This window comes from Paroedura picta, chromosome 5, assembly GCF_049243985.1.
Source record: "Paroedura picta isolate Pp20150507F chromosome 5, Ppicta_v3.0, whole genome shotgun sequence".
NCBI lineage: Eukaryota > Metazoa > Chordata > Lepidosauria > Squamata > Gekkonidae > Paroedura > Paroedura picta.
In genome coordinates, this window is record NC_135373.1 from 89,996,124 (window position 1) to 90,013,368 (window position 17,245).

A 17,245-nucleotide genomic window follows, 5' to 3' on the forward strand; every position below is an offset into this window, starting at 1 on the left:
AAATTGGTGTTTTTAATATTGTACTTATATTGTTTGGTGTAGTGGTTAGGAGTGTGGACTTCTAATCTGGCATGCCAGGTTCGATTCTGCACTCCCCCACATGCAGCCAGCTGGGTGATCTTGGGCTCGCCACGGCACTGATAAAATTGTTCTGACTGAGCTGGAATATTAGGGCTCTCTCAGCCTCACCCACCTCACAGGGTGTATTTTGTGGGGAGAGGAAAGGGAAGGCCACTATAAGCCGCTCTGAGCCTCCTTCGGGTAGAGAAAAGCGGCATATAAGAACCAACTCTTCTTCTTCTTCATTTTAAGAAATGTATCTTAATGGTACTATAAATAGATTTTATTGTAATTTTATAAACTCTGTTGTAAGCTTCTCTGAGCCTCTAGGGAGGAGTGTGTTAAAAGTAAAACAATAAAATAAATAAATAATATAGATTAAAAAAATACCAGCACTCCTTTAGTGATATTTATGTTCAATTTAAACAGGAGGGCCTATTAAACATTACTCATCAGGAAGAAAAGTCAATGACCATCAGAATAGTTCCCCATGAGAAGCCACAAAATTTTTACAGCAATCACAGCCAGGGCTGCCAACTAGCCTGGTCTTGATACTTTCAAGTGTGGGAATGAACATTTGGAGTTTTTCATGTCATATAAGCCAGTACATAATTTCCCATTGAGCCATGTTGAAAGGGCCTTTCACCAGTGGTGCTACATAGTGCACAACTAGGAGTGCCATCATTGTGGCTGCCAAAGTGCCACCACCATACCATCTGTACAGCTCTCCCCAGCACTGCAGTACATGCAGCCTAGAACATGGGAGACAGAGTTCTCATAAGCAGACATGGAGAAAGGTACATTGATGGATGGCAAGGCAAGTGTGTTGGTGGAGAATTGGTGGTGGTGGGCCCTACTATTAGCCCTGGGTATTGGCAGCTCAGGGTATGCTAATATTAGCTCTGTCTCAAACCCATTAATTTTTGAGCTGCTTCATCTAAAAATAATTCACATAATCAGTGGGCAGCACACCAGTTTTTGGGGGGTTTTTTAGACTTGGTCAACCACAATGCAATTAAATATAATTTCTATCAAAGTCAGATGCCCCTAACCATTACTGTTCCAAAGACTGACAGGGACAGTATGACTTAGTTTGTAATAAAATATATATTTAGTTTAACTATATTTGTGATAATTTGAGAACTTGAGCTTCTGGATACTGGGTTAAAGATGGTGGTTTTGTAGTCAGTTAACAGACTCTCTACTTCTGGACAGTTTCCAATTGCAGCTATCCTAACCATTCCTCCCTGAGTCCAGAAAGCAAACAACTAGCCAGCGCAATCCTAAGTGACTCATCTAAACCCACTGCCTCCCTCAAAGCATCCAGAACAAGTCCATGGACCTAATTACCAAGTTCTACATATTGAAATGCAAACCCACGTCTAATTCCACCATAACATAAACAATAAAGACTTAACTTTAAAGTAATGAAGACATTGTTCCAACCTGTCAGTTAAATCAATATTAGAATGGAAGTTATTTACTGTTCCTTCCACAGAGATTTATCACTTCCATTGCAACAATTGACATCACTTGTCACAATGAAGACCAACTCTAGCACTGGCTCAGAAATGCCAATTTCATAGTTCATGCACAATTACAATGGCATCTAGCTCAATAAAATGATATAACAGTGCAGAATTTAACAATGTCATATGAAATTATGTACGATAACCTGGAAACAGTTGGACAGAGGTGCTACTTTTTAAAGTGACTTCATTTTATATTTTTCTATCAAAATGGCATTCCAAACCAATCCTCTACAGCAGGGGTAGTCAACCTGTGGTCCTCCAGATGTCCATGGACTACAATACCCATGAACCCCTGCTAGTGTTTGCTGGCAGGGGCTCATGGGAATTGTAGTCCATGAACATCTGGAGGACCATAGGTTGACTATCCCTGCTCTACAGGACTTCCATTATTCACGAAGCTCCTGTGAAATCAGAGTTTTCCTAAGTTGGTTCAATATCACTTTTGCAACAGGAATTAATTACTAGAGATTATCAGTGTTTGGTGGTGGGGAGGCAACATAGATCCAAGGAAAAACAGGAAGTGAAGGAAGGCAGGGAAATTAGACCAAAGCAAGTTTGTGTGAAGAATCAATAAAATAAGCAAAGTTTGAGGCACAGTTTTAAAACAGATTTTAACCTGTCTATCCCTATTTCCTTTTACAAAGGCTGCTGTTAGCCAGACACTTCAAGTGACTTAAAGTGACTTGAATTTAAGCAGTCTCACTGAACAGAACATTGTATTGAGAGATGCTTGTGCAGCGATAACACTTCAGTTAAACAGAAGCAGAACCATAGCTATTAAACCCCTCTTTCTACAAATCTCTGTATAAAACAAGACAATGAAAGAGAGTAGTGCAATAAAAATGACAAACTGACAAAGGATAGTTTTGGAAAGTGTAAACATGTATGGTCTTACTTTGTCAAATTTGTTTAATAAAAAGATATTCCTTACATATAAAAATGGATTTATACATTATGTGCATTAATATGGAAATATCATGGTATCTGTGACCCTTTTTTGGCGAGGGTGAGCTATATGGCAGTGACTCAGCTGAGTAGCCATATTGGTCTGAAGCAGCAGAACAAATTTAGAGTCCACTGGACAATTTAAAAGTGGGATTTTAAAAGTGTGACATATTTTGCTGACATATTTATGAACAGTTTGCCAAAGGGAAACACATTTAAAAAAATAAATCATGCTTCACAGAATATTTTTCTCTCACACTGAATTCATCCATATTGTTTAGAACAAGAAGCACCCAATCTAGCACAGCAAAAAATGCCTGATCGATTTTTGAAAGAAAAAAAATTATGTGATCTGGATGGTAGAACAAATTATGGGAACTATTTCACACAGCAAAGCTTCAGTCACCATGAAGAAAAAATATTTGCCTCCTTAACACAAAATGAGTACATTTGTCAGTGGCAACAGAGGCAAGGTGCCAAGCCTGTGCTCAAGATCTTTAAAGGGGGGGGGGTACATTCCAGAACCCTTTTGCATTATTTCTTTTAGTTAATATTGGGGGGGGGGTTAAAGCCACCCCACCCTGCCATTCACAGCCTTGAAAAAGGCATAATTTATTAAGAATTTCTTGTCCACTGACATTAAATAGAGATAGGTAAAAGCACTTGGATTTTGCCAAGTGGCCACAAGCCAAGGTTTTTCAGAATGCAATGTGCACATGAAGGTCTGTGAGTGCAGAGGAAATGTCATCCTTATGAATACTGTATGTATATTTCCTTTGTGTGTGCAAATGATGAAGTGCATGTGAGCATTATCTAGCATTAAAGGAAATGGAGGACTCCTCTTACGTAAAGTCTAAGATGTGCCCTGAAGCCTGACAGAACTTTGACATTTAACATTTGAATTCAGAGCAGAACTTATCAAAACCCACCATTGGAACTATCCATTAGTCATACATTACAAAATTATTCTGATTTCTGCAGCATCACAGAGAACTCTCTGAATGTGAAAACAATAATACTGGTGTGTAATACAGCTATCATAAAAAACTTCAGAGGAGAATATGGGCCGTAGACTTTATGGGCCCTAGCTCAATACCACAAAATGAAAGACAAGTGAAATTGGATTAGTGTGTCTTTTCAGGGCAAGGAATCCTGGCAGAATAATATATGTTGGTTCAGCTCAAGAACAGTGGATGCACTTATTGAGTTTACAGAACGATCATTACAGATTTATAACAGTACATGTATTTTCATTTAAAAGAATCTGCAGTGGGTACCAGTGCTGCTTTCCTACATTGCTCACACTAGCAAATACCAACTGCATTATCAAGACTGTCTTCAAAACAAAACAAGCCACCAACCACTGTACGCACACAAACCACCATCACATTTTTAATTTATATGTGGATAAGATGGAGTCAAATTATTTTGACAATATACTGGCAAAGGCCTACAAAACCTTTAAATAATGAAGTAGCGTTTGCTTTGTTTAGTGCATTGGTTCTTCCCCAAGGGAAGATAAAACAACAGAGAAATGGATTTAGAGCTGGAGAAATGGATGGGAACGTGTTTGCACTTCCTATAAAATTCAAACATTCCAACAAACTAGTCATTGTGTATTGCCTGAATGAACTAGTAAAAAATAGATTGCTTTGCTTGTTTTGTGATTTCCCAGACTGCCAATGTCAGAGGCAAAGTGCTGGCAGGGAGTCAATCATTTTATGGACTGCCTTCCCTTCAGAATCCAAGTTATGGTCCTTAGTCACAAATCAGTGTCTGCGGTAGAGTCGTCTTATTGATTTGGTGGCTGTGAAGTCCATATGCTAATACTCCTAATGATCAACCATTCCTTTTGGCTTTTAGTAATAAGTATTCTCATACAGTTAATATCAAAAAGAACTTTGTGCTCTACTTCTGTGATTTCCAAGTGTCCATTTTTAAACTCCCCTAGTCGTAAATAAGTGGTACATTGTCTCCCTTTTTTGCCCCCAACAATTTTTTCCCCAACTTCTAGAGCTCCATGATGCAAAATATCATTTTGTCGGTCTTCCGTTCCAGTGACAACTTTAATTCTATTGATTTTAATTGGCTTTTCAAAGACAATTACGTAGAAATCTCCAGTGGAAGGTGCCTTTCCCCAGAAATATTCATCAACACTACTGTAAGCCTTGCTGGCTTCATAATTTTCAAAGACGTTCATGTTGGTGTGTAGTTTGGCAGGTGGGTTATCAGGGATGTCAAATGAATCTTCTTCAAAGTCATCATCTTTTAATTTATTCTCCGCTCCTTTATAAGATGAATAATATCCCATATGCTGGAAGAGAGAAGGCTTGAAACGTATCACATCCTTTTGAGCCAATAGACCCCGGAAATGTATTAGCAGCCAGTCACAAGGCATTTCCTGGTAGAACATTAGCAAGAAATGGGCCAGGCGGGGGAGATCATGGGAATGGTACAGTTTCCCAATGTATCCCAACTTGGAAAATTCTAACGTCACCCAGTAGGTTCCTTCTCGTGAAGTTATGACTTTCTTAACTACAGTCAAGAAATTTTTGGCACATCGAACATCATCTTCTAACATCATGTAATAATCAGAAAGATTAGCACAGAAGTTAAGCAAGAAAGCATAATCTACGTTTTGCTTGGAACGGAATTTCACCCGATCTTCTGGGTCATTGTAATTTCTTTTAAGGCCATCCAATATTGGATAGTATTCCTCAGGAGTATGAATCACCATTAACCTGCCAGCAATTATGTGATGGGCAAATTTCTGTGAAATATCTTGAACCATCCCATCACACCAAGATGAATCAAACTCTGCCAGGTGCACTACCACTGCAATCTCTTTTAACTCCTCATAACTTGACTGCTCAAATATGGACTTGATTGTCTCAAGCAAATAATTCCCCTTCTTCCTTTTAACAGAGGACAGTCCAATGGTAAGATATCCTGCAGAAATGAAAAGAAATGGGCTTATTAAGAAGCTATAGCAATGATATTAAAACACACTGTTTTAATAAAAGTAAGTTATTGGAATAATAAAAGCTATAGAATGGGAAACACTTTCATGCACACTCAGGAGCTCACGTATGCCTTGCAAGACTTATGCCTTTTTCCTTCGGACAATAGCCCTTTAACAATGCCACTTCACACACTGGTTATTTCTCTAGATGGCAGGGGGAATAATTGGGGGCTCACCAGTGACAGTGTCATGTGTCACATCACTTGCAGTGCATTGGGAGTAAGATCATCATATTGCACCAGCATTCTAGGATTTCTCCAAAATTCTATAGTTAGGCATAGCATTTTTGGCAAATTTTAGAGGCTCAGTGTGATCTGATGACATCACTTCAGGTTTTGGACTGGAAATGACAGGGCAAGTTCAATAGGCCTCATAGCCTTATGGGGTCATATTAACCCTGCAGACACAACAGGATTTTGCCTGTTCTCTTAATATATCCTTTTCGGTATTCATAGGAGGAAAATACTAGAAGTGCATCAACTATATCCCAATTGGAAGATTTGATTACCTGCATACATATCTGAGATAGCTTTGTATTCCTCACATAACACTTTGATCTTCTCACATCCTAAAGTTTCATTGCTTTGTTTTCATTCTCAGGATTGGTCATTTCAACGCCTTCTGGTAGCTAGCTACTGAATGTGTGAAACTGTTAGCTACTGAATGTGTGAAAGTGTTCGCACATTGAGCTAAGGTTCAGTTCTTTCAAACCAAAATGGTCTTTTAAGGTGTCAACCACTATTAATAACCATGGGCAAATATGTTGGCAGAGTTTAATGTTCCTAAGTTGTGCAGCACTGGCTGCTAAAGAAGAAATAGCTTTATTGAAAATTATTTTTTATGTTAATCTGACATCACTTCCAAACTCATTATTTCCCCCTTAACTTTGATTTAACTGAGATATATCTCACAGTTGGGATATATCAAAATCAGAGTCCAGTAGCACCTTTAGGAACAACAAAGATTGAATAAATCTTTGTTGGTCTTAAAGGTGCTACTGGACTCTGATTTTATTGTGCTACTTCAGACCAACACATTTGAATCTATCCAGTTGGGATATATTGTACCGCAATTGCTGATTAACATAGAAGGCTTTTTAAGGCAGTTCACTGGGGACACGCATGCTATAAGGGCATACGTTTGAGTTACCTTAACACATTTGCCTTTTGTTGACTCCAGATCATGAGTCCTGTTCTCCGTTGCTATCTAAACTCTGTCCCCACTAGTTACTTTGAGATCTTCTGCAGGAGAGACTGGGGTGGATAACCATTTAGGAGATACCAAATATGTGTCACTAGACTAGAATGGCTGCAGCTGGCAGTGGCAAAGAGGAAAAGAAGGCGAAGAAGATGCAGTGTGCAGAAGGCATCAGGGAATGAGGATACGGTCATCATGATTTTTTAATTATTATTTTGGACACTGAAATAGAGGGACTAGATTTGGAGATCAATGATTCACAGACTACCCTAAATAATCCTAACTAATTTGATGGAAATTTGATTATAAGATTTTTCTTTTCAGAATCCCTACTTCAATGGCTTCACTCCATTACATACTTTCCTGTTAAAATTTTACCAAGAAACAGGTGATTCTCATTCATATGAGAGCCAGTTTGGTGTAGTGGTTAGGAGTGCGGACTTCTAATCTGGCATGCCAGGTTCGATTCTGCGCTCCCCCACATGCAACCAGCTGGGTGACCTTGGGCTCGCCACAGCACTGATAAAACTGTTCTGACCGAGCAGTGATATCAGGGCTCTCTCAGCCTCACCCACCCCACAGGGTGTCTGTTGTGGGGAGAGGAAAGGGAAGGCAACTGTAATCCGCTTTGAGCCTCCTTCGGGTAGGGAAAAGCGGCATATAAGAACCAACTCTTCTTCTTCATATATGTGAAAATACTGGAAAATAAACACAGAAGTGCCTGCAGGTTCTGCTGAGCATTTCTTCGGGTGGTCTGCAAGATCTGTACAATTCCTTTTCTTGTGCTTGCATGGAAAGGGTTAACAAGGCTGCAGATCTATGATCATTATTAAGCTTTAGACTTGCACTCCATTCCTATTGAAATGCCAACTGCATTCTTGAGGGTAGTCATCCCCCTAGTGCGGTCATTCACTGTTAAAATGTAAATGGACAAACAATGTCATAAAAGGTACTGACAGCCTCTTGCTTGATCCATCCTTGCATTCTCCCCTTGTGATTGCTGGCTAACAGAAGAGTTTGTTAATTCATAATGAGTTGAATTTTTGTTTGAAAAGTACTCTTATGCAACTGTATAGGAATTCAGGATTATTTCTTGTGATTTTAATGGCAATCCTTTACTAGATAGTGATATCAAGGCTGTTCCCCTGTATTTATAAACAAGCAGTCTTGGTAGGTTTATCTGTTTGTTACCATTAGGTAAGATAAGAAAAATCTTGCTTTGGTTAATGAAAATGAAATTCCAGACACTTACTTTTTCTGAGCAAAGGTGTGCCAGCCAGATAGCGATAGGAAACATTTATTGAGCCTGAGAAATTGGACAGATCCTTGAAAGTGTGAACATATCGCTCTGAGTTTAATTGATGTGTGGCTGTTTCTCTGATTAACTGTTTGTTTCCCTCCTAACAAGTAGATGAAAAAGAGAAAGACAAAGACAATGCACAAAAGCAGTTAATGTAAGAAAGGAAACAAATAGGGGTGCACACTTCACATTTCTCATCAGTATTTCCCTCAAAGTAAAGTTATCCATCTTGCTATACACATTGGCCTCATTCAGTCACATGTGGAGAAGCATGTCCACATTTGTATCAGTTGGGTTTCTAGACAATACAATAGATATAAGATTGTTGCATTGGTAAACATCATGAGAGGCAAATAGAAATCTGTATTATTAACATATAGAAATTGCTTTTGTTACGCTGGGACAGTCGTATACATGGTGTGGTATAATTATACAGCACCTTGTCCCCTTTCCCCTTTCAATTAATCTGTTATTATCTCCCACTCATTCTAGTCCATGCTTTCTGCCATATTGCTCCCTCTGACTGAACAGTCCTTCTTCCCTGTTTCTCAGGCTGACTTCATTTTTCTTCATGTCCATCATCTTGCAGATTTAAAAAACCTGATGGTTTATGTGTTTAGATAGAGCTTTTTATGATTCAGAATTACCAATCAGTGTTCACCACAGAACTGATAAAGCTGTTCTGACTGAGCAGTAATATCAGGGCTCTCTCCGCCTCACCTACTCACAGGGTATCTGTTGTGGGGAGAGGAAAGGGAAGGTGATTGTAAGCTTCTTTGAGACTCCTTCAGGTAGAGAAAAGTGGCATATAAGAACCAACTCTTCTTCTAATTGAGCAAAGTAATTTTTTAATATTAATTAATATTTTGTTAGTTTAAGCATATCAAGAGACTGAAAAATTCTGGAAGACAGTGACAAACTGCAGTTGTTTGTCATGTTTCTAGAGAGACACAGATTCATCTTGGGTCATGTCTTCCTCCCATATTGCTATTTTATTGTTATTCTGCAATTTAAAAAGCATCCTGCCATAATGTTAAAGGGCTAGAGACTCACAGAGCAATTCTAAACCAAGTGATGTTCCTCTTCTGGAACCAATGGGCTTATAATGGTTTAACTCTGCTTAGGACTGCACTGTCAGCCTCCAAGACCTTCAAAATACATACATGTGATTATTCTACTAATACAAATTCTGGATGTATGCACCACATCATATGCAATGTCTAGGCAAGTGTCTCCTTCAATATTCCTCAAAGCTATGCTTTGTCTACTTGTACTGTAGCCATGCTTCTCAAGGGATATGAATACAAAAACCAACTTTGTTGGAATGTCTCTAAGGAGGCTTTGCATTGAAATGGATATTTTAGTTCTGTCTTCCATAGCAACCTCAATGCAGTACCAGTGTTAAGCAGTTTGGGTGGAAACACTCAGCCAGATACATGCAGACAATTCAAAATACAATGCAAATCTCTAAAGGCGAATATCTTCGTATGTTGTCTGAAAACCTCAGTTTCATAATCTTTAGTAGAGGTGAAGAATCAATCACGGTCTTATGACTGACTTGTGGTTTTCCACAAGGTATGATACTCTCTCCCATGTTGTTGTTGTTGTTGTTGTTGTTATATCGATTTATTTCCCGCCACTCCCAAATGGCTCGTGGGGGGTTACAGTGTCTTAAAACCCCATTAAAACTCCCATTAAAAGACTTAAGAATATCACAGCATGGCGGCACAATAATAAAATCCCCTTCCTACCCCCCTTCCTAAAAAAAGGGGGGGTGGAGGAGAAGGAGGTCAACGGTGTTCAAGAAGAAGCCCGGGGGAGAGCAGTGGATGTACCACAGCAGCCCCAGCCTCAACCATAGACCTGGCGGAAGAGCTCCGTCTTGCAGGCCCTGCGGAACGTTGAAAGGTCCCACAAGGCCCGCAGCTCTCCCAGGAGCTCATTCCACCAGGTGGGGGCCAGGACCAAAAAGGCCCTGGCCCTGGTTGAGGCTAGGTGTGCTTCCCTGGGGCTGGGAACGACCAGAAGATTCTCACTCGCATACCGCAGAGCCCTGTGGGGGTCATATTATTTAATATCTTTATGCATCCTCTGGCCCAGCTGGTCTGGAGTTATGGACTGGGCTGTCATCAGTATGCTGACGACACCCAGGTCTATGTCTTAATGGATGGCTGCCCTCATCTTCTCCCAGAATCATTTGCCAGTTGTTTGAAACAGTGATGGTCTGGCTCAAGCAAAGTCAGCTGAAACTCAACACTTCTGAGATGGAGGTCCTTTGGTTGGGAAGAAAGGGGCCAGAGAAGGAAGCGTGGATGCCCAGCCTAGATGATGTGCAATTAAATACCTCACACACAGCCAGGAATATGGGTGTGATCCTGGTATAGATGATATATCAGAGAAGATAATATAACTGACCAACAGGGTCCGGAATAGGTAAAATACTACAACCTTGAAAACGATAATCTAACACCCTGAACAGACTGTAACAGTCTTAGTAGACTGAGGCAAAATGAAATCTTAGATCAACAATGAAATGTGGAAAATCATTTGAGGGAAACAGTGAAAAAGAAACTCTTATTATACAAAAGCAAATTAAATATAAGACATTTTGCCATCTGGGAAGTTCACATAAAGATCTAAAATCAAGCAAAAAAGAGAAACTGCATATAAACAGCAATAAATAAAAAAGTGGAACACATCTGGGGGATTTTGAAGTAATTAGCAAACTAAAGGAGGCATTCATGTGAGTGACAGAAAATATAGTATAAACCAGATCAAATTTAATCACAAGCAAGAGGTTATGAAATCCCCTAACAAAACTTAATTCCAACCGCACAGCAAGAGGAAGGCATACGTCCAAAGCCAAGCAGAATGCAAAAGCATTACTAAACATGAAACAGTCTTATAACAAGCACCAGCAAAGGCCTTGTTGACTGAATTTTAAATACCAAATACTGCCAATGGCACTTCTGAAAAATATATATTATAAATAGCTGGGATAGTTAATTTGATGGGGAAAATGGCCCAATTTTCCTAACTGAGGAATTCATGGTCTTAGAATGCTAATATATCACAATAATAAAATTTGGAAATGTTGCTACTTCAAAAGGAACCATAAAAATCATCCTGGTGGGCAGCTGTGGAGGCCAAATGACTATGGAAGGTCCTCAGTGTGAGCTATCAACGGCTAGCTGCCCCAGGAAATCTTTGGTTTTATCTCACAAGGAAAATATTTGTCCCTTGTCCTCTACCTCATCTTTTTAAATATGTGGGAGATGACTGAAGGGCTCTATTGTCCTCTGAATTGTGCAAAGTATTTTAAACCCTTTCATTTCAACACAGACAGAGCTTATGACAGCTGTCATCTTTGCTGGGTGGGCATATGAAGGAACAGCAGTGTTTCAAGAGTTCCACATGCATTCAATGAATCATGGGTAGGTGAAGAGCAGGTCCCAGAAGTAACACTTTGCAGACAACTGATGGTTAGGCTGGTGAAATATTGTAGGCTGAGGCTTTAACTATCAACACTGAGAAAACCAAGATTATGGCCTTTGACCCACATCTGAAAAGCCGAGCTTGGTTTGTAGCTGGGAAAGTATTGGAGCAGGTGGGGTCTTTTAGGTACCTTGGGATAACCTTTCAATTCTCTGATTCTAGTTTAGAGCATTGCAGGAATGTCTCAAGTCTTGGTGCATAATCTGTCCAGGATATAGTGAAGTTCTATTGTACCAGGGGAGCCTTTTTTGTTCCAGCAGTGCTGGAGCTCTTCTGTGCGAAGACAATCTCACAGATGCTGTATGGAACCCTGCTAGACCCTTCTCCATCATGTTTTCTGCCACTAGAAAGGGTCCAATTGAATTTTTTAGAGCCATTCTCCAAACACCAAAGTGTATTTCCAACTCACTCACTCACTCACTCACAACTGTTGCCTTTAGCAATAAATAATAGATTGTTCCTCACAAATCAACAGTAACAGAGAAATTAAGTGTGGCATAGTGATTGACTTGGTAAGATCCATGTTCATGTCTTCTCCATTTTCCATGAAACTCAGTAGGTAACCTTGGCCTTTTTGCCTTTCTGAACCTGAACTATTTCATAGGATTATAATGACTATAAATGGAAGAAGAAGACCTTTAAAACCAACCAAATTTAATTTAATGCAGAATACCAAGTGCATAAAGAAACAATATTGTTTTTCCTTCAGAGTAATGAAATACAATATTAAAACTCTTGGTGAATTACCAGATATGAGCAATGTCCCTCGAGAAACATCTCCGATTTCATTGTCTGCTTTTATCTTTTTTAATGGTAACTTACCAAGACATAGCTATCTTCGATGTATAAGTTCATGAACAACAAGCAAATGACAAGTACTCCTAGGAATGATACAGCAGATCGCTTTCGTAAACATCTCATTTTGTCCAAATATTTTAGTGTGAGTCTATAATATCGAGGACATCCAACGCTTCCTAAGAGAGAAAAACATTTAGATTAAGATTTTGTATATATTAGAACATGTTTTTTGGAGGAGTTCTTGGCTTTGAAATTTTATTATCTATTTCATGCCAATATAGAAAATTGTTGTAAATTAAATTCCACATTTCAAGAGCCACAGATTTAGGAAAGGGCAGTCTATTTATGTATCATGCAATATGATGTCCTAAAAATGTATATAATTACTGGATGCTCTCCTATAGAAACACTATCAAAATAATAGAGCATACCCTAGAGTAAATCTATTATTATTCCCACCAGTTAATAATTGTAAAAGCTTTGCTACCCAGAGACAAAACAGCTAGAAACTTATGATATTGAGGACTTTATCTTCCCACCAGTTTTAAATAATGAGTTTCAGTTGTGCTGTATACTGATTCAGACTGAAAATGTATGAGGAAATAAGAAAGTTTTCAACCTTTCCCCACATCAATTGTACTGATCAAAACTCCCCTTTCACATTATATTTATTTGCAAATAGACAATAAATGACTGCAGACCATTAATACAACAGACTCTCAGCCCTGAACTTGCCCCTTCAGTCTTCTTTTTCCTCCAAAACTCAAAGAACGTTTAAAAGGAACATGATTTGAATCCCTGTCTTTTTGCTGTGATGTAAATTGTAGAGGCAGAATTCTTTGGGGAAGGATGAGAGAGAGAGAGAGAGAGAGAGAGAGAGAGAGAGAGAGAGAGAGAGAGAATCCCTGCCTTCAAAAGTGTTTAGAACTAGGTGAAGGATATGTTGGGGCGGGGGGGGGGGGGAGGATAGCTTCACATTTTGATATTTTGGTTTAATAAAGGTTTATATAGTTTTAAAGCAATACTTTTTGACTTACCCTCATATACCACCTTTTCAAAGGACTGGCTCTAAGTGGCTAAACATCCTCTCCCCTGTTGGAGTAGCCTCAATATGAATCAGGCTCATTCACTGTACAAAAAACCAAACAGCTATTTGGGGTGTCACAATTTGAGGAAGATGGCAGTGTGAGTAGAGGCAACAGAAATTACCTGTAGCCATCATCCTGTTCTGAACCTGCCTATCACTATACGCCTCACCTTCCTGTTCTGAACCTGCCTACCACCATACTCCTCATAAGAGTGCTTACTCACTTCCTGTCTCACACTCACAGTATTTTGAGATTGCAACAGTGACACATTTCTATTGTACATGAATGCTGTTTTCATGACAAGGGCAGACATCTAATGTTAATGAGGTGGAGGATATGGCTAGAGAATAACATTTCTTTGTGCATAGTGCTTTCCTGGTCATTTCAATAGGGAGATCAGATACACACAGAAGCCATTTTTAGCCGAGATCTGATGCTCTGTTAAAGTGAATGCGAGTCCTGAACCATCGAGAACCACTGGTTATTCTGCATTAGCTTCAGTATAACAATGCAATCATTTCTGCGGCTGTGTTATTAAACCACTAAGTTATTATCAGATAATTTCATAGACTGCACAAGCTTAAAATTGGACCTTATGCTGGAAAATCAATAGAAATTCCAGAATTACCAGGTATTACAATCATTTTAGTGTCAAATTCTGTATTGCAAAGCTACAGCCATTGCCTCTTATTTTTTGAAGAAGCTATTTTGTCCTAGGCAGGGTTATTGAGACAACAGAAATATTTATTTATTTGTTTTTAAAATCTTTACAACAAGTTACAGATATTTTTCCATTTTACAGCTCTGGAGCTGTATGGTGTGTCACTGGCACATGTTCTTCAATGAACAATTGTCAAGTTACACCAAGCAAGGGCAAGTTTAGAAAGTTGCTGAAAGTGACTAAACATGTATTTCAGATTATGATTGTTGTGTATATGGCTCGGTGGAACCACAGAGCAGAAACCACCATTCAAACATCGGGGACTTGTAGTTGCATTGGTCAGCCTGCAGAATCCATCCTGTTACTAGATTGTTTAAAAAGTCCAATCAGTTTGAACCAGGGAACTTGCATGGGGCCAATCACAGGCTTTGGTGGGAACTCTGGACTATATAAGTTCTGGTGGTGGGCTGTTCTTGGGTATGATCTTAAAGAAAGAGCTGATATTTCACCCCATGCATGACTTCACTCCTTATTGGACCTACTATTCAATAATGATGTCTGCAAACAAAATTATTACAAATAATTGAACTTTATTTTAAAGATGTTGATTCTGACAAGGAAGCTGAAAGTGCGACAATTACAGTGCAATGTCATAACATGTATTTATATTTTGATAAACACTAGATGGCAGCAGGGATACATCTTCTCTCTTGCCTTGGGCGTGTTCAGCAGTCTTCCCATTTCCTAACCGGAATGCACCATTTTACTTGTGACTATTAAAGGCCAAATTCGGTCTTTTAAAAATTCTTTAGAGAAATTTATATGGAAAGTTTGCACGGGAATTCACTGCTCATATGAATCATTCAGCAAAGTTCTTCAAAGAGAAAAGAACTGCCCAGTTCTGGTCTTTAAAAAACTACCATCAAAATTCCAGTAACTAGATAAATATTTAATTTCCCCCAATACAATTACATTTTCAGTTCAATTAATATTAGTTAATAAACCATTTAGAACTGTGATTTTTTAATTTAGAGAATCTCAATTTGTATGTGTCATAAAAACATATTTAGTGCAAAACATGCTTTTTAAAAAAATGTTGGTTTTCTTAAGAGCTCCTGATATGCAAATTTGCAGCCTTTTGTTTAAAATTTTGGAAGAGCCATTTTCTTGCCCTTATGATAGTAGTTAAAAAAGTATATTTAGTTATAGGCTAAAGAACAAAGGACAAGCACCAAACAATCCAAACAATGTTCATTAAGTGTTTCTAATACTCTCGGAACAAAATGTGGAAATGAAAACATAAGCACCGAATGGTGCCCACTGTAATGGTGTTCTATGCAGTCCTTTTTATTCCCATGGGTACATATCAATCATACTCTGTTTGATGGGCACAATGAGATATAGAATCAGACTAAGAGCCCTGTCACTCATGGAAGGGAAATATTTCTCTCCTTGTCCCAGGCCTTGGGGACAGCTAAACCACTGGCACATCATCAGTTTCCATGGTTTCTGAACTCCGTCACATTCCTAAACCAACATCTCTTTTGTTGAAGGTACTTTACAACAACCTGACCTCACCCACATTGTCTGAGGTGGACATGGAGGCTTTTGTAGTGTAAATAGCACCTGGATGAGAGTGCTTCCTCTTCCGTAGCATAGGATGCTACTCTCACTGCATTGCCTGGTCCAATATTGTTGTCTTGAAAACATTGCTTTGTTGGCATCATGATTATCAGAAGCAAAGGCTACTTTTTATTGGTGCATATGGAATCTCATGAACAGAACAGGAAGATTATTTTGATGGGATCATGCAGATTTTTATTATTTTCATTTTATTTCACTTAGCTTTTCATTTTAAATCTCCCTCATATACCGAGTTCAATAGATGTGATTAGACAGGCCTGCACTTCTTCTCTTTCAGCTTCTGAATTCTTTGGGAACAGCTACCATTGTTTATTTTTCCTCTCTATATTTGACTACTTCCATGTCATTTTCCCCCTTAGTTCTTGCTTCTTTCTAATTCCTTTTGGTTTACACATGAGGATGCACTCAGGATTGAACTTTGGCCATGGACAGAGTGGTGATTCTTGTCTACTTTGATTTTAAATTGTGAGCTCCATGTCTGGAATTATTATTATATACTAGAGGCAAAGACCATTGTACCCAGGGAAAGAATGGGCGCTAGTACATACACCAGCAGTGTGACCTTCCTAGGCTCTGGCTCTCCTCCCCCTGCCTGATCTTGAAATCCAGTGTGGTAAAGCAGACTCTGATCTCAAGAGCTGGGTGTGATTCCTGACTTGTCCTCCATATGAGGGCAGCTGGATAGCCAACTTCCGGGGGGGGGGGGCTGAAAACTTCCAAGAAGATGAAAAAGAAAAAGGGGTTAAGGTGGTAATGGAAGAGGGAAGGAAGGAATCAGTTCTCCTGGATAAAGCAGCTGCTTTAGAGGGGCACTGTCCCTCCTACCCCCACCACATACAGCAGCATCTACATAGGTCACCGATGACTCCACCTTCCCATCCAACCCCACATCTTCCAAAGGCAAGGCTGGGTAGGCCATGGATGGGTGGACTGTCACCTTCCTGCCCCCCCATCTCCCAAAGGCCAAGCTGCTCAGGGAAGGCCATAGTCCAAGGGCTGCCTCTTTCCAACACAGAAGTACAAAGGAAACAGTTGGCTTCCCTCCCTTGCATGGGGGAGATGGAAAGGTAGGAAGAGGCTGAGGCTGGGGCAACTTACCAGCAGCAGAGTCTTTCAGAAAAGCTGGAACCTCTTCCACCTGGAAAGCAGGAGGAAGAGGAGAAAAGATATGCCCTATGATTGGCCATAATTGGGAGAGTGCTTCCTCCCTATTGGTGGCACACTCTCAGGGAGGGCCAATCAGGTAGGGAGTGAGTTGTCTACATGTAATTTGAACTGATTGGCCCTCATTGCAACACTGCTCTCTCCCTATCTGCACACAATTTGAGCTGATTGTCCCTCATTGGGGCAGTGGTCTCTCCCTATTGGCAGCATACCCTCAGGGTGAGCCAATCAGGTAGGGAGTGAGTTGTCTGCATGCAATTTGAACTAATTAGCCATCATTGGGACAGTTCTCTCTCCCTATCTCCATGCAATTTGAATTGATCAAATTACATGAAGATA

At 39.6% G+C, this 17,245-nt stretch overlaps 1 protein-coding gene across 10 annotated transcripts in view; it reads right to left on the reverse strand.

Annotated features, from left to right (window-relative positions):
• Positions 1-2,352: 2,352 nt before the first annotated feature.
• The window catches only part of MGAT4C (MGAT4 family member C), a 399,470-nt gene continuing 384,577 nt past the window's right edge, over positions 2,353-17,245 (reverse strand). For 9 of the 10 annotated variants that reach the window (XM_077338975.1, XM_077338973.1, XM_077338968.1 and 6 more), the window contains 3 exons: positions 12,374-12,525; positions 8,009-8,156; positions 2,353-5,486 (listed from right to left, as the gene is read on the reverse strand). In XM_077338975.1, the coding sequence (XP_077195090.1) occupies positions 4,330-5,486; positions 8,009-8,156; positions 12,374-12,472 (1,404 nt within the window). In that variant the 5' untranslated portion in view covers positions 12,473-12,525 and the 3' untranslated portion in view covers positions 2,353-4,329. The remainder of the gene's footprint in view (positions 5,487-8,008; positions 8,157-12,373; positions 12,526-17,245) is intronic. The other variant, XM_077338977.1, reaches the window with a different exon arrangement.